The sequence below is a fragment of the Hyalella azteca genome, unplaced genomic scaffold, assembly GCF_000764305.2.
Source record: "Hyalella azteca isolate HAZT.00-mixed unplaced genomic scaffold, Hazt_2.0.2 contig9104, whole genome shotgun sequence".
NCBI lineage: Eukaryota > Metazoa > Arthropoda > Malacostraca > Amphipoda > Hyalellidae > Hyalella > Hyalella azteca.
The window spans coordinates 1-23689 of NW_025939183.1; the positions used below are offsets into that span (position 1 = coordinate 1).

The following is a 23689-nucleotide window of genomic DNA, read 5'->3' on the forward strand; positions in this document are numbered from 1 at the left end:
GAAGTATTTACAGCAAAAAATTGTAATATTACTACTGCTACTACTTAATAAAAAAATAATTATAATAATAATATTAATAATAATAATAATGATAATAATAATATTAAAAATAATAATAATGATGATAATAATAATAATAACAATAATAATAATAATAATAATAATAATAATAAAAACAATTATGATAGTAGTGGAAATAACAAGGATAATAATAAAATGTACCCAATCTGCAAAGAAAAATTAAATAACTAAAAAGAATCCTCAACAATTCGCTCATGTACAGCACAAATACGCGGAACATTTGGGCAACTACATGATTATTGTCGTACTGCCTCATTTGTGAGGTATTCACACAATCGACAGGTAGTTAATTAAATAAATAATCAGGGAAGCTTTTATTTTAGTTCATCAAACAGAATCTTGAGTTTCAGTTCGAATGATATAGCTTCATAGTAATGGCGAAAATATTTAGTCGATAAGAGCCGAATCCAAAAGTTCAGAAGGCGGTATAAGAGAAGTTGAAGGTTGATGGTTGACAGAACACGTGACGAATGCGTGACGTAAATATCACGTAAAGTCGGCCAGTTTCAGGATCGGGTTAATGTATACTGTAGTAGAAATAAATTAAAATTGTAAATCTTGCAAAATTACGAGGTAGCAAATTATAGCCAAAATAAATGATAAATATGTCAATTCATTTGTACAGAAAAAACACACAACAAACCTGAGGTTTAAATGCCCAGTGTGGTCATCACTTTTTGAAGGAAGAATAATTGTAGGAAAACAGCGGAAATCAGTTTAAGGGGTGGGAAGTTGGACGAGAAAAATAGCTAGAACAGTAGAAGGATTTGATGCTTGAGAAATTTGAGATAAAGACTTAAGACTAAGATTTAAAAAGTGATCTTTGCGAGTGACGTCATAAAGAAACGCCCTTCTTGAGCAAAAACTATTAAAAATTTGAATAGCTTGATTTGATTTATAATAAATTATGAATAAATTTACAACATGAAAGTTAAATTTGAATTAATTTGAATAGTAACACTTAAACTAAGTCCAACTTCCCAACAGATTGAATCAATGAATTTAATAGAGCAAAAAAAAATAAACAAAACGAAATTCAAACGACATTCACACAAACCAAGGGACAGAGAAACAGGTTTAAAGCAAGATGGTAGAAATACTTGAACGTTAAAGCAGGTAAGTTGACAATCGGTACGGTTGAAAGGCTGATATAAGTGGCAATCGGCAATAACTGCAGAAATGTCAAGCTTTTGAATTTAGATGAGAATATCGAGATTTGAACACAGATGTTTTCACTGGCGGCACGGATAATTTTGATACAATCGATAACAGATGCTGATGAGGACTGTCTTAGATCCGCGGCAGAACCCCTGATTTAGACTAACACTTATTATTCGGCTGAATTCAGAGAAGCGGATTCTAGAAGCAAGATAATTTGGGTTTATAGTTTAATAAATAAACTCTAGCCTAATACAAATTAACGGTGAGAAATTAGGAATTTCTCACACATTATACGCCGGATTAAGTAACACTGTAACAGTACAGATACTGTAACGACAGAAGTACAAACACGGTAAGAAAAATGCACACTGTAACAGTACAAACACTGTAACAGGACCAACACTGTAACAGTGCAAACATGTAACAAGACCAACACTGTAACTGCACAAGCACTGTCACAGGACAAACACTATAACAGTACAAACAACAGTAAAAACAACAGCACAAACCCTATAACAATAAGAACATTAACACGACCATAACACCGGTAAGTCATTATATCAAGCATCTCAAGCACCTCCCAACACTGTAGCTTATCTCGAAAGTTCGCTCGTTTGTCTCCGTAACTCTAAGCGGTGAAGCCAGATAGCCTTCCTCGCTAAGCTGCACCCCGCTACTCAGGATGTGAAGTTCAAGAATTTTATATTAAAAAATTCATGACATCGTTCACTCATGTTGTATAATTCATGATTACATCGTTCATAGTGTATAAAAACTTCGGGTTCCTGAAGGCGAAGGATCAGGATGTTTCACAGCAGAATGGACGAAGTTTAAAGTTTGTATGTAGGTACATACAAATTTCCTTTAAATGAAATGAAATGTGTTTAAATGAAAATTATCATACGCAGACATCGGTAATATGAAAGTATAAATAAGTCTCTTACCGAAGCGACTGACAAACTGGGTTGTTTCCAAAACACAAACACGTTATAAAATAATCCAAATGCAATAGTAAAACGGCCATAAAAAAAGGTTTCAGTTAAACTTATTTAGGTTGAAATATTTTACGTTATTACCATCAACAATCGGAGATAAAGATTAGAGATATGCATTCAGCTACAGTTGCGACTTGTGGTGACAAAATTTAGCAATACATCGAACTGAGGATCAAGGGTCGCATCTATTTTCCATAGAGACACCTCAACAAATAGATACCCTACATAGATACGTTAATTTTAATCCTACGAAATGTAATTCTGCCACTAGTATAACTAAATGCTCAATTCAGCTTTCATCTGACAAATTTTTTTTAAGATAGTTCCAAGATTCAGCAAGAATTTCTCGCACATTATCACTAAAGTGAATTATTAAGTAATATCTCTTTATTCTGGTTGCTATCTATACATCAGACTTATTTTAATGTCCACAAGGCAGCTATTCCCATTAATATTAACTTGTCGCCGATTAGTCTGATTGCATTCGAATTAACGGTCTCAATTTCAGGCGCCAGCAACAGTAATATTGCTAACGCACAACAATGACCCGGTGCCCAACAATAATTATTCATTAAGACAACTAATGACGATGTTGAATTAAAGTAATGTTTAAGCGCCCTGCAGTCTGGCGTATGTAATGCACGGCACATTCACGTCGTCAATAAATGTTAAGTGACTCTCAGAAAAATAAAGGAGTTATATTGTTCAAACAGTGCCGCTTTTTCTCACACACAACACGTGCATAAAGCGAATGTAGGTAACACTAATATGCGTTTTTGCGTGGCCCAACTGGGTCAGGGTGATGCAGATTAGCTGAAAATGCGCCTGGCTAATTGGGACAAGGTCTCGCTCACTTCTCTGAGTGTAAGATGACAAACTGTGTCGCTTGATAATAGCAGCTAATGACGGCCGTAAGACTTCATTCTGCACCGGGTATCTTTGTGGTCCAGATCAGCGGTGTGGCCCAGATCTGTAGTGTGGTCCAGATCTGCGGTGTGGTCCAGATCTGCGGTGTGGTCCAGATCTGCGGTGTGGTCCAGATCTGCGGTGTGGTCTTGCAGGTCTAATGGACTTAGCGCATTTGTCACGAGAATGTCATTGCAAAATTGCCATTGTATCCGAGTCTGCAATTAGAACTGCAAGAGCTGGCAACGTTGGTCTGGTGTGATGTCTGGTGGAGGTGAAAATCTAACCCCCAAAAAGATTGTATTTTTTATAGAATATTTCAGTCAAGGAATCCAACTCCCAAAAAGTATATTGTTTTTATATTTTTCATTATTGCACATATATAAAAATATATTGTATATATACCACTTGGGGCAGCAAACCAAGCCTCAACAGACCGCCTTTCATATTAATAATTTTAGGAAGGGACGCGAGAGACAAATCTAAATCATCACTCAACCAAAAACTTGAGTTTAGTTTTTCAATAATTTTAATTAATTAGGGGAGAAAGTTACTGTAGGAAATAACTTTTCTGCCTTTGCACAATTTTTGTTTAGTTAAATGAATAAATCTTTGATATCGAACAAACATGTTAATTGTTTGCAAGTCCCTTAAAGCAATTTCAGTGTCTGGTCAGTTTCAAATCTCAGTTATGCATGTCGAATTCAGTCAATGACTTGGATGCATTGATCATTCAAAGTTTAAACGAAAACCTTATCCCATGAGTGTCAGTGCTTAACTTGAAGGCTGCAATACCCATTAAATTTATGTATAAAATCTCACATATCCTCTTACGGCAATGTGAGATTTCCGTGCTGTCGGTTTAATGTAAAAAGTTGCTTCTAAACTCGAGAGAGCAAATTAGGAGTGAGCTGTTAATGTTTTGTCGGTGCGCTTCCATTGTTCTGACCAAAACTCAGGTACATAGCCATCAACATTCAAAATGTATGAAAACAGTGACTATGAAAAGTTCATTATTAAAATTTGCACTCAAAATTTGTGCGCCTTCAGCAGAAGTAATTTCGGTGCTTTATGTAAATTAGTTAACATTTCCTAAGGGAAGCGCTAATAGCACGAGACTGCAATTTCCTGTGTACATTTTTGTTGTTCAAGTCAACAGAGAAGAACAAACTCGGCGAAGCTCTTATTAGATTATCAAAAAGTCCAGGAAGTTTGTAGTAAATCATTATAGTTCCAAACTTGAAGGATGGATCCCGCCTCTTTCCTGAAGATAATCACGAACAGCACTTTTATGGGTGAGTTTAGGTGCTTCTTGTAATTTGAGCTAAGGGTAAAAATTCATGTAATTGTTGGTGCAGAAGTTGGACTTAGAAATTAGCAAACTTTAAGATAATTGAATATTTACGGCTGGACAATTAATATCTCAGTTCCAGTTTAAAGCTATGCATTTCTTTCTTTTCATTGATTGATGCAGTAGTCCTTTATAGAGTTTTATTTAGTTATTATAAGAATTATTCAAAGATTTTCTCTTAGTAATAAAATTTAAAGTTATTGTATTTTTTATCTCATTATAATCCCTTTGATTGAAGAAACTTTAAAAACGACCTCTCAAGGCATAGCTTTCATTCAATAGAAAGCGTTGCCATAAAAAACCGTTTCCACTCTCTAGAAATATAATACTTTTAATTAATAACGCATGAATGGATGCGCGAGATATTGGCGCTAGATCCGATCCAAAATTTCATCATTCGAGCCAATATTACATAGCTGGAAATATATCTTTAATTGAAATTATTAATTAAATCTACTCATATCACGTGAAAGTGCTGCTTCACCATACATTAACTTGAAAGATAAAATTAATTTTTAGAGGTTTCAATTTGTTTGGTCCACAAATTTCATTATAGTTTATCACAAGACTAAAAATGCCATTTAAAATGCACGCTCCGCACAACCAATGTTCTGCACAACCCTTGGTTTATTTATGAGAGTTACTTAATTTGATATTGTTCAAAGAGATCAGATAATATCTCTTGAGTCCAGCGTAGTCACGTTTTAAATTTTTGTCTGACAATTGGATACATATTTTGTTGTTGTTAAACAATACACATTCAGCATCTAAAGGTTTGTCTCTTGTGTCATCAAACATTTTTTTGTATCTCACTCGGATGTAATCACGTTTTTCAACACAACAATGGAACTAAAGCTCCCTGGCGAGAAACTAATCGTATTTATTTTGTATCGGTGCAGCGAGCGTGACTGAGCTTTGTACTTTAACAGTAGAGGCTCTATTCGAAGCACAATATTAAATATTGTACATGAATTATGGAATATTTTAAAATCAAATTGAAAATATAAATATTATGTTTCACATTATAAAACGAAATATTATTATATAGTTTTTGCGCTATTGGCGATCGCTCCAGCACAGACAGAGTGAGTGAGTAAGGCTGGCCTCTCGTGAGTCTCTGCAGTGTGAGGCGGCAGAGGCTGTAAGGCTGGCCTCTCACAGTCTCGTGAGGCCACGTAGAGTGAGGCGGCAGAGGCTGTAAGGCTGGCCTCTCACAGTCTCGAACTTAGAGTGAGGCGGCAGAGGCTGTATGGCTGGCCTCTCGCAGTCACGTGAGGCCATGTAGAGTGAGGCGGCAGAGGCTGTAAGGCTGGCCTCTGACAGTCACGTGAGGACATGGAGTAAAGCGACAAGGCTGTAAGGCTGGCCTCTCACAGTCACGTGAGGCCATCAAAGCTTCGTTGTTGAGGCCACAAGCCTACCAATGTCCCGACGCCGAAATAAGTAGCGACCTCTTTACTGCCTCTGTGGTGCCTCTGGGGCTTTTATTTTCTGTTCCTACGCGTTTGAAAGACAAGCATGAGTACTTACGAGAGACTTGTTACCTCAACATATTGGGACTATGAACAATTTACTTCGTTGTTTTTGTGTACTTTCAATATATTCAAGAGATTCGTAAACCCAAATTCGTATTCAAATTTCAGTTCCAACATCAGGTAAAGCAACGGGGAAATGTTATTCTTCCTTGTTTGCTGAACTGGAAAACAATAAATGTTCATGGAGAATACAGAATTTTTAATATTTTTGCTCTGTTTATGATGTGTAGCAGCCTTATGTATTTATCGTCTAACATTTATTGCTGCGAAGGATTTTGAATACATGTGTTTTCGCTTGCTATGACTTAAATTGTTCTTAAATTAAATTTATTAATATTTGTTTTAATTCAATTAATATTAATATTAGTATTCTTAAATTATTCTTAAAGAATACAAAAAATGTACAAAGTTTAAAAAGATTTAATGTAAAAGTATTTGTATGACTTAAGTAAGAATTTTTTCGAACCTGTGAAAACTTTTGAGTAAACGTTTTTGCGCTTGCTGCGACAGAAATTATTCTTAGCGAGAATACGAAAAATATACGAAGTTTAAAAAAGATTGTATGTAAAATTAGTATCTTGTATGATGTAAATAAGACTTTTTCCGAAATCTTGGCCCAACATAGAATCGCATGTATACGTTCAGATCAATATTCCGTATGAGTATAAATATTTTACCAAGGATAGTCGACAGCCAACACCTGATTTAAGTGAACTGCGCTGAATTACATCGACTGCACTTAAGTTGAATGCAACAATCTTTCAATAAGAGGACAAAAATAATAAAAAATACTCCATTGAATTTCAAATTTAAACTCCATGTTCAATATAATTTAATGTTCCCTGCTAATAAATGCATCAAAAGCAAAGTAGTTTTGTGAATCATATTCTGCGGTAAAACCACTTCACTAAATCAAAAGCAGCATTCTGGCACCGAAAAAAATGAAAAATTATCAGCATCGGTTAAGTTATGACGAATGTAGTTGTCAGAAAAATAACGATAATGTTTCCTGATTGCCTGACTAATTATCGAAAAACCGAGATCCAATACGAAAGCGGACTCGCTCAGAGCGAGAATTGATCTCGAACGTAATCTCTGCATCGAATATTGGAAAAAATTGCATAAAATCTTCTAATGCTTTGTAGTGCAGGGTGATAATTTGAATCGTTTTGGTTTTTCAAGCGACTTCTGAACAATTACGTGAAAGCGCTAATTCAACAAATGCGTGAAAAATGCGTGAAGCACACCTATCAACCATTGCAGGAATTCTCCCTAGCAACCATTGTAATAAGTCTCCTCTTAAACCTTTTCAAAATTTTCACCTATCAACCATTGCCTGAATTCCTGCCAACCCGCAAGCTAGATAAATTTCTTGCTCTCTGGTCAAGTGAGTTCAGGCTGGCCTCTCACAGTCGCGTGAGGCCATGTAGAGTGAGGCAGCAGAGGCTGTAAGGCTGGCCTCTGACAGTCACGTGAGGACATGGAGTAAAGCGACGAAGGCTGTAAGGCTGGCCTTTCACAGTCACGTGAGGCCATCAAAGCTTCGTTGTTGAGGCCACAAGCCTCCCAATGTAACGACGCCGAAATAAGTAGCGACCGCTCTACTGCCTCTGCAGTGCCTCCGGGGCTTTTATTTTCTGTTCCTACGCGTTTGAAAGACAAGCATGAGTACTTCCGAGAGACTTGTTACCTCGACATATTGGGACTATGAACAATTTACTTCGTTGTTTTTGTGTACTTTCAATATATTCAAGAGATTCGTAAACCCAAATTCGTATTCAAATTTCAGTTCCAACACCAGGTAAAGCAACGGGGAAATGTTATTCTTCCTTGCTTGCTGAATTGGAAAACAATAAATGTTCATGGAGAATACAGAATTTTTAATATTTTTGCTCATGTTATGATGTGTAGCAGCCTAATGTATTTATCGTCTAACATTCATTGCTGCGAAGGATTTTGAATACATGTTTTTTCGCTTGCTATGACTTAAATTGTTCTTAAAATAAATATATTAATATTTCTTTCGATTCAATTAATATTAATATTAGTATTCTTAAATTATTCTTAGAGAATACAAAAAATGGGCAAAGTTTAAAAAGATTTAATGTAAAAGTATTTGTATGACTTAAGTAAGAATTTAAACGTTTTTACGCTTGCTGCGACAGTAATTATTCTTAGCGAGAATACGAAAAATATACGAAGTTTAAAAAAGATTGTATGTAAAATTAGTATCTTGTATGATGCAAATAAGACTTTTTTTCGAAATCTTGGCCCAACATAGAATCGCATGTATCCGTTCAGATCAATATTCCGTATGAGTATAAATCTTTTACCGAGGATAGTCGACAGCCAACACCTGACTTAAGTGAACTGCGCAGAATTACATCGACTGCATTTAAGTTGAATGCGACAAGCACTCAACAAGATGACAATAACAATAATAAATACTCCATTGAATTTCAATTATAACTCATGTTCAATATAATTTAATGTTCCCTGATAAAATATACATCAAACGCAGAGTAGTTTTGTGAATTTTATTCTGCGGTAAAACCACTTCACTAAATCAAAAGCAGTATTCTGGCACCGAAAAAAATGAAAAATTATCAGCATCGGTTAAGTTATGACGAATGTAGTTGTCAGAAAAATAACGATAATGTGTCCTGATTGCCTGACTAATTATCGAAAAACCGAGATCCAATACGAAAGCGGACTCGCTCAGAGCGAGAATTGATCTCAAACGCAATCTCTGCATCGAATATTGGAAAAAATTGCATAAAATCTTCTAATGCTTTGTAGTGCAGGGTGATAATTTGAATCGTTTTGGTTTTTCAAACGACTTCTGAACAATTGCGTGAAAGCGCTAATTCAACAAATGCGTGAAAAATGCGTGAAGCACACCTATCAACCATTGCAGGAATTTTCCCTACCAACCACTGTAATAAGTCTCCTCTTAAACCATTTCAAAATTTTCACCTATCAACCATTGCCTGAATTCTTGCCTACCCGCACGCTAGATACATGTCTTGCTCTCTGCCCAAGTGAGTTCGATGAGGTATTCAAATATGTAAATAAATTATATGCGAGGTAACCCCATATTTTAATTACAAATTTTTGAACTCATATCGACGAGATCTCTTGAGTTCGCGTAAAAAAATGTTAATTACTGCAATGACGAATAGTGAAATTTATATTTCTGAAACATAAATTTCTGAAATGTAAATCATTAAAATTGAAATTTACGAAAAGTAGACTACTGAATTTAATATTATTGAAATTCAATACAACGGAAAAAAACATACAGAACTAAACAGATTTCTCTCCCAGGAAATTGAATATCACAACATAGAGTATATTTATCTCTCATAAAATAAAGCCACTCCTCATAAAATAAAGCCACTCCTCATAAAATAAAGCCACTCCTCATAAAGTAAAGCCACTCCTCACAAAATTAAACCACTCCTCACAAGTCCAGTAACACGTAATGCCCAATAATTACTCTCAGTAAGAAGCTCTGGCGACGGCAAGACAAAACTTTTCCTTGCAACATCAATGCCTCCATTAGCGGCCGGTAGGCTTGGTTTGCTTACGTTTACATAATTAAATCTTGAAATCTATTTTTATTAACTGTTTATTTATTTAAATGTTTCGAGCGACAGCGCTATTTTTCTGAAGGATTTCGTGTGTTATATTTGGGAAATAATGAGCGCACAATTGGCCCTGTGTTATATTTTTCTAATTAATTAATTCCTGTTAATTAGTTTAATTCATGTTGTGAGTTACTTCATGTTAATTAGTATATTACTGTTGATTAGTTAATTCCTATTTATTAGATAATTCCTGTTAATTAGTTAATTCTTGATTATTAGTTAATTCTTCGCATCATTCAATTTTGTTTGTATTCTGTTCTGCATTATCATGTTAATTAGGTAATTCCTGTTAATTAGTTAAGAGAAGGGTACAGTTAAGAGAAGAAGGGTACAAATTTTTATCACTTGCGATGTTGTTTCAGTTGGATGCCTCCCCACATCCCTTTAGGATATCCTTCCCCGTCTTCCCCTACTTGCTGAATTGCTACTTCACATTTTTGACCTCTTGACCCCAGTCGTTATTTGAGTGCACCATCCTCTCTGAAGTTGGTGGGGTGCACTGAAATAAATGAATGGATCATACTATCTGAATATTAACACACCTTCTGCACTAAGCACTGAAACGTGTTTTTGCCCAGCCAAAGTGTGTCAGGATGATCGACGCGATAACAGAAAGGGAATCATTATTAGGACAAAGTTTCACTAATTTAACTGATGGTGAAGTAGCATCGAAATCCTCAGTACAATGTCCTCACAAACGCTTGACAGGAATATTTAATTTTTAGTGAGATCTGAGCGAGTCCTGCAGATTGTAGGAACTGAACTGTCTTCTCCTTCTATGGCTCTCAATTAAAGAACCTCCATCAGAGACTTGAATAATTGAAGGGCTTCAATAACAAAACATAAGGACTTGAATAACTGAAGGGCTTCAATAACAAAACATAAGGACTTGAATAACTGAAAGGACTTCAATAACAAAACATAAGGACTTGAATAACTGAAAGGACTTCAATAACAAAGCATATGAACCCGAATAACTGAAGGGTTTCAATAACAAACCATGTCCACTGCACTTTTTAGAAAGTTTAATCAAAACCATTTGGTCTCTTCGCTCGATTTTCTGCTCCGGTGATAATTGGTCCGAGAACTCAACAGTCTGCGAAATGTGAAGGATTTGTTCCAAATGAAAATGAACTTTTTGCCATAAGTGGGTTAACTTGACCCTGTTTGGCCCGGTAGAGGGGTGTATCAGTGCTACGTACGCTCTCTGGTCGTGCTGTGGGTAAGAAAGTGTGTCAATATTGAACAAAATGACCCTGTCACTGCCAATATTACGATGTGGATTCAGGTAGCGTCCCACCAGACAAATGACGGTGAAAGGACGTTGATTACGAGTTTACTTGGTTGAAGCGACATTCAATTCACGTTAATTCAACGTCAAATGCCTGGTGAAGTCTGAGCTTAGCCAATAATTCTTTAGCTATTGAACTAAATGAATCATTGTATTTCACTTCGCCTGCAGTTATGCAATGGCTACTCGCCTGCAGTTATGCAATGGCTACTCGCCTGCAGTTATGCAATGGCTACTCGCCTGCAGTTATGCAATGGCTACTCGCCTGCAGTTATGCAATGGCTACTCGCCTGCAGTTATGCAATGGCTACTCGCCTGCAGTTATGCAATGGCTACTCGCCTGCAGTTATGCAATGGCTACTCGCCTGCAGTTATGCAATGGCTACTCGCCTGCAGTTATGCAATGGCTACTCGCCTGCAGTTATGCAATGGCTACTCGCCTGCAGTTATGCAATGGCTACTCGNAGTGTAGGGAGGTGATGTAGGTAATGTGAGTGTAGGGAGGTGATGTAGGTGATGTGAGTGTAGGGAGGTGATGTAGGTAATGTGAGTGTAGGGAGGTGGTGTAGGTAATGTGAGTGTGAAACGAATAAAGAGTAGTAATCATGACCCAAGAAATTAGATTTATCATCACACGACCAACGCATTTAAAGATTGTTAAGCTGAACGAATGAAACTTAACATTAAATATCGACGTTAACACGTTGACTACGCATTGGTACATATGCGTACCACGAAATGTATTTCTCCTGAAACATAATTCAGGGTTGCCAGATGGCCTAAAAAACGGCCAATTAAGTCCGTGAACAAAAAGGCCAAAAAGGCCTATAACTCAATATGTACTAGTATATTTGTAGGTTCCGGTGTAAAAATTCAATTTTTTATTTGATTAGGAAGCGCCCCTTACAACCCCTATCATAAATTTTAGCCGAAAACCTAAATTGAAAAAACTAAATCGTGGAATTTGTCCGGTAAAAAAAGAAAGTCTGGCAACCCTGTTCCATGATAGTACTAGAAAAATGAAACAAAAGTACAAGATGAAGCAATCGTAGTCAACGTGTTAATATGCGAATCGCAAGATTAAATTGTAAAATATTAAGCCAGCTTAGGAAATTTATAACCCTGAACTATGTAGTAATGCAAGTCCTTTGAATTTTTTTCTCACATTGGAATCCTATCTGAAAACATAAAAATAAACTCAAATTTAAGACTATTTATCTCTGCACATTTTTAAATTAAAATCAACCTTTTCACCGCGTTCTTTTATAATCTGAAGAAAAACATACCTCAATTTCTACATGCATGACGCGTGTCATTCATATTGGTGTTCATACCATTTCCTGATGAATGATTAAGAAATGGAAAAAAATTCAATTTATTTGACTTGAAATAATTGACGTCGTTGACAATTTACTGTCGGGTAATCAAAAAATGACAGGATATTTAAATTTATTTGATTGAAAAAATTGCGGACGATGACAAGCATTTCAAGTCCGCTACACTCAAGAAAGTAACACGTCATATTGTCTAAATAGTGACACACTTTGAGCACGTTGCACGTACACGCGCTCTTGCCGAGGCTAAATGGGTCACGACGAGCGGCACAAAGGCAAAAATGCATCGATTTTTTTGACAACGTCTAACTCATTTCAGTGAATGTAATTTTGAATTGCACGGCAGCACAAATGGAAATGTGTGATCCTAGCGGAACTTATCATGGAAATGGAAAATACGGGGCGGAATCCTGCTCTCCAATCCTGTTCTGTCTTTCTTGATAACCTTGCATTCCAAAAGAGGCATATTAATGAGGGCTGTGCCGCCAATTTCATTAGTATTATGGGAAGTTTGTTGAATCGCTGATCGGAAAATTCGTCGCTTGAGTAAACTTCGTTCCAAGGAAAGCTCCAGCGTCCAGCCAATCCGGGGACCTAGAAAATAATATTATTATAAATTTGTATTAAAAGTAGATAATAATTAAACATCAAAGTAGATAATGAAAAACATTGAAGTAGACGATAATTATTGAACATTGAAATAGACAATAGTTAAACAATGGATATAAAAACAAAACATTAGAGTATAAAATAATGAAAGATTACATTAAAGCGAGAATTCAGAGAATTCAGAGTTTCATTTAGTCGCGAAAACACAGAATCGCTTCATTAAAATCATTTAATTTTCTTTTAAGAACTGAATAATATTTTGTCTGTTCTGGAAATTTCTCTCAATATTTGTAGAAATATTTAGGAAAATGTTAGCTAAATTAAATGGTTTTATTGGAACTTGAATTCATTAGCGCTTCCAAAAAATTATTTTTAGATTGCATACGAATTATTGTAAATAGATTTAATTCATTTCATACAAAAAGAGTTTCAAAAAAATTTCGAAAATCCTGAATAGAGACACTAAGGTTTTTTTAATTCGAAAATTTAGAATGCACAAATTCTGAAACCAGAATTAAACAGTATTTTCAGAAATTTAGATAAGTCAATTGTAGAATTATATCTCCTTTGCAATGAAAGCCAATTATTTTCTGTATAATTATTATTATTACTTTTTAAAGGGGCTTGACTTTTGACATTTTGATGAAATCTTATTCAAGTTCATTCAACCTTAGACCGCTTACCTCTTGGAGCATGAGAAATAAATTATTCATTAATATAATATAATATAATATAATATAATATAATATAATAACTTACTTAATATTTCTCCATATCAGTCACCTTCAATCGCACTGCATCTTAGCGCTCCATTTTCCTTTAATAATTTTACTGCTCTATATACGTATTTAAGCTTTATTTATTATTTATTAAACATTTGTAGATCATTCATGTCCCGCATCTTGCAATCTTCAAGCGTTGCTATTCGTTAAATTTATGAAACGTAAACAAGAAATTTTGATTTCATGACCTTTTAGCTATTATTACTCTATTATTCTTTAGAAAGCAGCTTCATTTTATAATTATTACAGGTATTGCGAAATTCATAGCACAATAAGATTAATAATTGTAAACAAATGAATAAAGGCGGATAATGCATGCAATTCTACAACGGCTGCGAATACCGTAGAACTTGAATGTGCTACAATTTGAATAACTGAAGATAATTGATACAAGCACTAACGCGCATTTGATTTCAATTAATAAACCATCAACATCCAATTAAATTCAACAGAACTAGAATGTTACCGATGGCTTGGAAGTGTTGAAATATCAGTTCAATTCAACGCTACCTAGACAAGAGAGTTAATAAAATATAATTCCGTAAAAAAAGTCATGTTTGAATTACCATTACTCAGCCATGCGAGTCATGTTAAAAAACAGTTGCTTCACTGAATTATTTTTATGTCATTGATTATCATATATATAAATAAACTTATTAAGATTCCGAGTTGTATTTTTGAGTTTCACTCCCTTTCATTCCATGGAAATCATTCTGATCGTTCCTATTTCATGACTATCATTCCCATTCATTTCATGGGTATCATTCCGATCGTTCCTATTTCATGACTATCATTCCCATTCATTTCATGGGTATCATTCCGATCGTTCCTATTTCATGACTATCATTCCCGTTCATTTCATGGGTATCATTCCGATCATTCCTATTTCATGACTATCATTCCCATTCATTTCATGGGTATCATTCCGATCGTTCCTATTTCATGAGTTTAGTTTATTATTCCTATTCATGCCATGGAAATCATTCTGATCGTTCCTATTTCATGACTTTCATTCCCATTCATTTCATGGGTATCATTCCGATCATTCCTATTTCATGAGCATCTTTCACTTCTCGACAATACTATTCATTCAGTATACACATTATTCATGCGGGATAAGTTCACGATATTCACGGGTCAGAAGTCGTCTTAACCTGCAGCTTATTCATTATGAATCAAAATGTAGCAGTTTGCTGGAAAATAAATAGTAAATTCTTCGATCATATTATTCATTTGTTACGTGTTTGGCAAGCATATGTGAAAGAAACAATATAAATAATAAATAATATTTATTATTTATATAATAAATTATATAAATAGTTTTTTGAAGTAAACTTGAAAAATTTTAAAATCCTTCTTCCCCGTTTAAACAATAACTGTATTCATGTTGTTGCAGTTACTCAACTGTTCGGCCGCGACCCAGTACAGTTCGATGAGTTGCAGTACAACATCACAGTGAGTGAAGACGCTCCACTCGGGCCATTACTCACGCTCACCGCCATCACCTACCCTGAGGGTGAGTCATATTACCTCATTAACATGGGTTATGGTTAAGCATTCTTTAATTTTAATAATTTACTGGTGTTAAATGCAAATTAATGGTCAAGACTAAAATTGATTGATTCAGTCATTCTAGCATTATGAAACTCTCTAGCATTATTATGAAATAATCTTTTTCATTTAAACACTTTTCGCAATATGTATTCAATTTGTAATTACACAGAGAATTTAGAAATTTGAGTGATTCATTCATTTAATTCATAAGAATTCTGAGTGGACTGTGGCATGAGTGTGCTCGTGACGTCATCATAGTAAGGAGTCTTTTGTATGAATACAGAATAAAGAACAAATATATTCTTTTATTCATACTAAATGCACATTTATATGATACACTCGGTTTAAGTAATCAAATTTGAAACTAAACTGCAGACAAATATCTAGAAGTGATGAATTCAAACCAAAAACCTCACATTTAAACAAAAAAAAATTAGTTTAGTTTTGCACCGCATCAGAAAAAAACCATGTCAGGTGGGGAGAACAAGGTGATTCATCAGTACAAAAAATGCTGTGGTTCCTATCACTAAAGTTTGTCACTAAAGTTTTCCCCTGCAATAAAAATACTGGGGTTTGAGCTCTTGTCACACTGCAGCTCAGTAATTCTTCTTCTCCATCTCACAATAATAACAGTAAAAAGCGAGGCAACCTACTGAGTTGTGAGGAATTGATTTACGGTGTGAGTGTCTGGCGTGTTTTGACATATCGTTCCACGCCATCATGGTGTGTGTATTGCCACGTGAAAAACGATGATTTGTGCTGCCCAAAAGAAAGATGGTTCAGCAAGACGTAAATAATGACCCGGAGGAGAATATACAGAGCCTGTCGTGCCCTGAGGGCAAAGCACTCGCATTTGTCTAGCGGGAAGCTCGTGTCGGGATGTCTGTAATCTCGGCAAGTAATCTAAGCCATGCAAGCTTCGAACCGTGAGCGAGATTTGTGGCCGTAGGCGGTTACAAGTTCTGAGACTGAAACAAGAGTTCTTCATATTGTGGAAGTTGAAGGGGTGGGTAATGCATAATTCAATTATTCATTAATGCGCGGTAAGAAAGCATTGCTGAGAAGAGGTATGTTCGATGTTCCTTTTGGGTTCTTACCTCCGCGCGCGTAAGAAATTTTGCTAAATATTTTCTGTTAGGTAAAAAATATATCGTGTGTAGTATATGAGCAGAAGCATGCACGAACGTGACATGAAGTATAAATTTCTCTCAATTTCTCTCAGCAGAAGCATACAAGAAGTATAAATTTCTCACAATTACAGAAAATAATGTTGACATCGTCAGCAGGTGACAGTTTGAGGAGAACGGCTTTCATATAGTAGAAATTTTTAGCTGCGAACTCTCATAAGAGTCCGATGTCAATCAGGCGTCTCATTCTATTCATTAATCAACCTGTTCGGGTGCCACTTGTCCAGGAGTCCGACAAATATTCGCGGGAGATATAGTATGGCACCACATGACTGGAGAAAAAATTGCTACGGGTTGGTAAGACATGAGAAATACGATAAAGGTATAAGCTAAAACGTCCACCGTTAGGTCGGAGTAGCTCTAACGCTAGTTACATTGCGGCGTGAGCACTTGACAGCTTCGGGGGTCTCTTACTAAGGTTCCTAGCTCTTTAAAAAACTCAAGGCTTCCGCCCACTACTGAGGTCTTGATCGCGTGATGTGTCACGTGATGTTATCCATGCTGACTCAGGTCTACTTTTCCATCAATCTCAAGTGATGTTAAGTCTCAATTATAATGAATGGAATGAGACGTCTGATTGACACCGGACAGAAGTAAGTGAGACCTTCTGTCCGAATAACCCGACCAAAGGACATATCAGTGCTACAGCCAGAAAGTATGTTACTGGTTAGATAATTGGACCCATTAATTTTTCTGAGAGAACCGTTCATGGTAGAGACTCGTCCTGAGCATCATATTATGCCCGTATTGAGCGCATTATATATGCATTGAGCAATAAAATAATCTGCATGCGAAAATAACTAGTGATATTAACCTCAAAGTTAAACGAATACAAAGCGAATGCTTCGCTAGTATTCATGAAGCGCGCTTCAGTCACGGTGGCATGAAGCGCAAGCTAGAGGTTATCAATTAATTGTTTGAGAGAGTTAATTTTTAAATAGACTCTTAAAATGTTCAATGATGTGAATTATATAACTCAGTTAAACGATAATTACTTTATATTCTTATGAAAGACAATGATTAGAGAATTGATATCACTTGTTTGCTCAAATCGCAAATTAACAAAGAATTTAAAAGCAAATAATAGTGAACAAAAATTCATATCTTTGTAGAAAACGTTTCGGAGACCAGCTCGATCGTCAGTTCGTAGAATCTAGAATAAAAAATCAGAAGTCACAAATTAATACATTGAAAGCATAGAACGAAATTAAAACCTAAATTTACAAGTAATAGACGTAGCATATGTAAAAAAACAATCTATTCACAATTTCAAGGGGATAGGAGCTAACAGCTGAATTCAAACTGGGTCTATGTTTAAAAAAGTACAATGATTCTAAAATACGCAAATCTGAAGTATCGGCGGTGGAAGCTAACACCCTAAAGTCACTGTCAGAAATAGGGATATCACACTGCTCGGCGTGAGCGCGCACAGCCGAATGAGGGGGGCGCGATAGCAACTGTCCGGTTCTACAACTCCTGCCCTTATGCTCAGCGACCCTGGAATAAAGATTGCGTGACGTCATCCTGACGTACGTTCTACGTGTAGCACGTGTTGTTATAACTATTTGGTCCCTACTAGCGTATACTTGTCCCTCGTATAGAAATATAGATTTCTTTCTTGGCTAACACTTTAACAAAGCCAGCACAAAATAAAGATTGACATTTGGGAAGTACCGTATCTATTGAACAGTACTATTAATTATCTTTACATAGCTTCTGACGCAGGGTCGAAGTATGGAAAAGAACAATAAATAACTTTCCTACTATCGCGCTCAGGGCAACCTCACTGTATCGCTTCGACATGAATTTCTTGATTTGGGTAACACCAATTTCTGATTGCCTATGCTAAACGCCAACATGCCAGACGCTCTACGGAAGCATCCACGAAAATTACTGCTCACACTCATCAAAAGAATGAGGGGGGAAATTCGCTCAACGAATTTCAAGAAATTCATGTTTAAGTGATACAGTGAGGTTGCCCTGAGCGCGATAGTAGGAAAGTTATTTATTGTTCTTTTCCATACTACGGCCCTGCGTCAGAAGCTATGTCAAGAGAATTAAAAGACTTGTTCCGTAGATGCTTCCCAAATGTCAATCTTCATATTGTGCTGGCAAACAATTTCACAATCGGTTCTTTCTTCAGATATAAAGATATGCTCCCTGTTCATATGCGATCATCCCTGGTTTATCAATATTGTTGTGCACGATGTGCATCTACGTACGTCGGGATGACGTCACGCAATCTTTATTCCAGGGTCGCTGAGCATAAGGGCAGGAGTTGTAGGACCGGACAGTTGCTATCGCGCCCCCCTCATTCGGCTGTGCGCGCTCACGCCGAGCAGTGTGATGTCCCTATTTCTGACAGTGACTTTAGGGTGTTAGCTTCCACCGCCGGTACTTCAGATTTGCGTATTTTAGAATCATTGTACATTTTTAAACTTAGGCCCATTTTGAATTCAGCTGTTAGCTCCTATCCCCTTGAAATTGTGAATAGAAATTTTTTTTTATTATCCGTCTATTGCTTGTAAATTTAGGTTTTAATTTCGTTCTTTGCTTTCAATGTATTAATTTGTGACTTCTGATTTATGATTCTAGATTCTACATTGATTAGTTAATGTTCCGGGATTTGATAGCATCTTGATTTCATCCATTTTTAAGGACGTTCAAAAATTATTCCGAACTTATAAATTATTACCACTCCTCATAGAGGATTGCAACTCCTTATAAAGTATAGCAACGCCTCATAAAGAATAACTACTCATCATATAGTCTTGGTGCTACTAATAATGTATAGCTACCTCTCAGAAAGTTGAAATTATCCTCAATAAGTAAAGAAACACCTCATAAAATACAGCTATGGTGTGTCTACTTCTCATAAAATAAAGCCACTCCTCATAGAGTATAACTATCTCTCATAAAATGAAGCCACTCCTCATAAAGTAGAGCTACCTCTCACAAAATAAAGCCACTTTTTATAAAGTAGAGCTACCTCTCACAAAATAAAGCCACTTTTTATAAAGTAGAGCTACCTTCTCATAAAATAAAGCAACTTCTAATAAAATAAAGCCCCTCCTCATAAAGTAGAGCTACCTCTCATAAAGTAAAGCCACTCATAATAAAGTGGAGCTACCTCTCATAAAGCAAAGCCACTCCTCATTAAGTAGAGCTGCCTCTCATAAAGTAAAGCCACTCCTCATAAAGTAGAGCTACCACTCAAAAAATAAAGCCACTCCTCACAAGCCCAGTAACACGTCCTGCCATATACTTACTCTCAGTAAGAAGCTCTGGCGACGGGAGGACAAAATTTTTCCTTGCAACGCCAATGTCTCCATTAGCGGCTGGTAGGCTTGGTTTGCTTACGTTTACATAATTAAATCTTGAAATCTATTTTTAATTAAATCTTTATTTTTTATGTTTTGAGCAACGGCACCATTTTTCTGAAGGATTCCTTGTGGAATAATTAGGCAAATAATGAGAAAACAATTCGTCCTGTGATATATTTCTGTTAATTAGTTAATTCACGTTAATTAGTAAATTCCTGTTAATTAGTTAATTCCTGTTAATTAGTCAATTCCTGTTAATTATTTAATTCCTGTTAATTAGTAAATTCCTGTTAATTAGTAAATTCTTCGCATCATGTATTTTTTTATATTCTGTTCTACGCTATCATGTTAATTAGATAATTCCTGTTAGTTAATTCATCGCATCGTAGAATTTTGTTTACATTCTGTCTCCAATTCTGGACTCAGCAAGAAGGGTACAAATTTTTATCACTTGCGATGTTGTGCCAGTTGGATGCCTCCCCACATCCCTTCAGGATATCCTTCCCCGTCTTCCCCATCTGCTGAATTGCTAATTCACATTTTTGATCTCGTGACCCCAGTCGTTATTTGAGTGCACCATCCCCTCTAGGGCTGGTGGGGTGCACTCAGATAAATGAAGGGGACATACTGTCCAAATAGCGACACACTTCCTGCACTAAGCAGTGATACGTGTTTTTGCCAAGCCAAAGTGTGTCAGGATGAACCACACACGGACAAAAAGGGAATCCTTATTTGGACAAAGTCTCACCCATTTAACTGATTGTGAAGTAGCATCGATATCCTCAGGGCAGTCTCCTCTCTAGCGCTTGACAGAAATACTTAATTTTTAGTGAGATCTGAGCGAGTCCTGCAGATTGTAGGAACTGAACTGTCATATCCTTCTATGGCTCTCAAAGAATCTCCATCGGAGACTTGAATACCTGAAGGACTTCAATAACAAAACATAAGGACTTGAATAACTGAAGGACTTCAACAACAACGCATGTCCACTGCACTTTTTTGAAAGTTAAATCCAAAACCATATAGTCTCTCGCTTGATTTTTGACTACGGTGATAATTGGTCTGGGAACTCAACAGTCAGCGAAATGTGAAGGATTTTGTCCAAATGACAATGAACTTTTTGCCTATAAGTGGGTCAACCTGACTCTGTTTGGCCTGGTAGAGGGGCGTATCAGTGCTACGAACGCTCTCTGGTCGTGCTGTGGGTAAGAAAGTGTGTCAATATTTGGACAAAATGATCCGTTCATTGCCAATATTACGTTGTGGATTCAGGTAGCGTCCCACCAGGCAAATGGCGTTGAAAGGATGTTGATTACGAGTTTATTTCGTTGAAGCGACGTTCAATTCACGTTAATTCAACGTCAAATGCCTGGTGAAGTCTGAGCTTAGCCAATAATTCTTTAGCTATTGAACTAAATGAATCATTGTATTTCACTTCGCCTGCAGTTGTGCAATGGCTCCTCGCCTGCAGTTATGCAATGTCTCTTCGCCTGCAGTTCTCACCTGCAATTATGCAATGGCTACTCGCCTGCAGTTGTTCTCGCCCCACAGGCGAGTCGGTGCACTACAGTCTGGTCGAGAGCTCGCACCGCCCCTCGTCCAAGTGGTTCAAGATCAACCCTTCGTCTGGCGTCCTGCTGCTCGTACAGCCGCTCGACTACGAGCAGAATAAACGGGTGAGTCGGAGGCATGATGTGTCGGCACTCAGCCTCCCTACTACACAGCCCACTCAGCCTCCCTACTACACACGGGTGAGTCGGAGGGATGATGTGTCGGGTGAGTCTGGAGGGTGATGTTTCGGTGAGTCGGTGGGATGATGTGTCGGGTGAGTCGGAGGGATGACCAAACCGAGCATCGCATATTCTATTCCAGGCAGACAAGAGCATGGCTCAGACAATAACAATGTTTATATCACATAGAACACACCATATACGTATAGTGCATACCGCATAGACCATAAAATACCTTATTTTCTACCACAAAGACCATTACTTTGCTTGATTATACAACATAGACCATAGCACTCCTTGATTATTCCCCATAGCCTATTGCATTCCTTTTTTTCACATATACAGGATGCGCCACAGAAACTTAGGTACTTATCTGAAAGGTCAATAAAAACAAAAGTACTCCAGTTATTGTTTTAAATTTTTTTATTCGAGAAAACAGTATCCCAATTTTTTTTCATACAGTTTTGAAAATTAAATCTCATAAATGACGGCCTCCATTGCGCATAAACTAATGAAGTCGCTTTTTTCATAATGGTTTCCACTCTATGCAGCATATCAATCGGTATTTTGGCAATGACGTCGCGAATGTTGTTCTTGAGGTGTGCTATGGTCCGTGGTCGATCGACATAAACCAGAAATTTCAAATATCCCCATAAAAAGAAATCGCATGGAGTCAAACCTGGAGAACGTGGCGGCCATTGGAGATCGCCTCTGAGAGAGATGAGGGGGTCTGGGAAATGATGTCGCACCAAATTCATCGAGTCTCGTGCTGTGTGTGCTGTGGCTCCATCTTGCTGAAACCACACGTTCCTAAAGTTCATTTCTTCGAGTCTTGGAAGAAAAAGTTCCTCGATCATGTTCCTGTAATGAGCTCCATTAACGGTAACTGCGCGTTCGTTTTCTTAAAAAAATAAAGACCAATTATTCCCATTACCGACGTCGCACACCAGACAGTAACTCGCTCACAGTTAAGTGGCTTCTGGTGAAACTCACGTGGATTTACACCACACCAATAATGCATGTTTAGCTTGTTAACGCAGCCGGAAATGTGGAATTGAGCCTCGCCACTGAAAAAAACGACCGCGTCTTCAGGCAGGTTGTCAACCAGCATTTTACATGCATTTTGAGGGGCAACAAAATCGCGTTCAGTTAATTCTTGCACTACAGCAAATTTATTTGAGAAACAAACTTGGGAACTTTCCCCTTCAGATGCACCCCCTCTCGCCCCTCTACCCGACCAACTAACCGTACAGGAACAGGAATTTTTTCAAATAAGTAAGTTTCTGTGGCGCACCCTGTACCATAGCATTCCTGGATTATACCACATAGACCAGAAGATACCTTATTTTATACCACATAGACTATAGCATTCCTTGATTTTATCACATAGACCATTGCATTCCTTGATTATACCACATAGACCAGAAGATACCTTATTTTATACCACATAGACTATAGCATTCCTTGATTATTGTTTCTTGGGCTTGGGTTCCTCGATTTCATTTATGATTTCAATTCCACGCAAATTTTTCACAATTATTGAAGAAGAGAATTTCTACGAGGCAATCAAATGCTAAGCTTGACGTACTGATTACAAGTCGTTGATATCGTACAATGTACAGGTCCAGGAGTGTGTTCAAAGATTCTTCGCTATTGTACTAGTATTAAAATTTCTTGATCAAAGACTCTTCAATATAGTGCAGGTCATTAGACTTCACAAAACACTTTACCGATATTATGCAGGTCTTGAAACTTATCTAAGAATTGGGGTACCGGAGTTTAAAAGTGTTGAAAACTTTGTCTGATGGGTGTTGACAATTTCCAAATATAGGTACACTTTATAATTCAACATTTTACTATGATTGTTGTTAGTATTTAGTAATCAAGATCATTAAACTGATAATAGTGACAATCCATTTGTTTCAAACGACTGTTCATCGAAGATAAATATTGTTGGTCAAAAAGTTATATAATCAGAACTTCAATGCGGAATCTTCCGTCGTAAGATTCTAATCATCACTGCGAATTTTTTTATCCGCATTAAAACATGAATACACTGTACAATAATATATTTATCAAAAATGCTACAAATTTAACATCCTTCATTATATTTTTAATTTCCTATGTAGATTTTCATCTTGCCTGCTAAATCAGCGTTTACTGATTTGCTTTCAGCGTTTCTCTAAAGTTTGAATTTTGC

The 23689-nt window shown here is 36.7% G+C and overlaps 1 protein-coding gene across 1 annotated transcript; it reads left to right on the forward strand.

Annotated features, from left to right (window-relative positions):
• The first annotated feature begins 4339 nt into the window (after window positions 1–4339).
• LOC125178356 (protocadherin Fat 2-like) lies at window positions 4340–21552 on the forward strand. The gene is made up of 3 exons (XM_047881905.1): window positions 4340–4438; window positions 15092–15211; window positions 21311–21552. The coding sequence occupies exons 1-3, from the start codon at window positions 4390–4392 to the stop codon at window positions 21550–21552; spliced, it is 411 nt and encodes a 136-aa protein (XP_047737861.1). The 5' UTR covers window positions 4340–4389.
• The last annotated feature ends 2137 nt before the right edge of the window (window positions 21553–23689 follow it).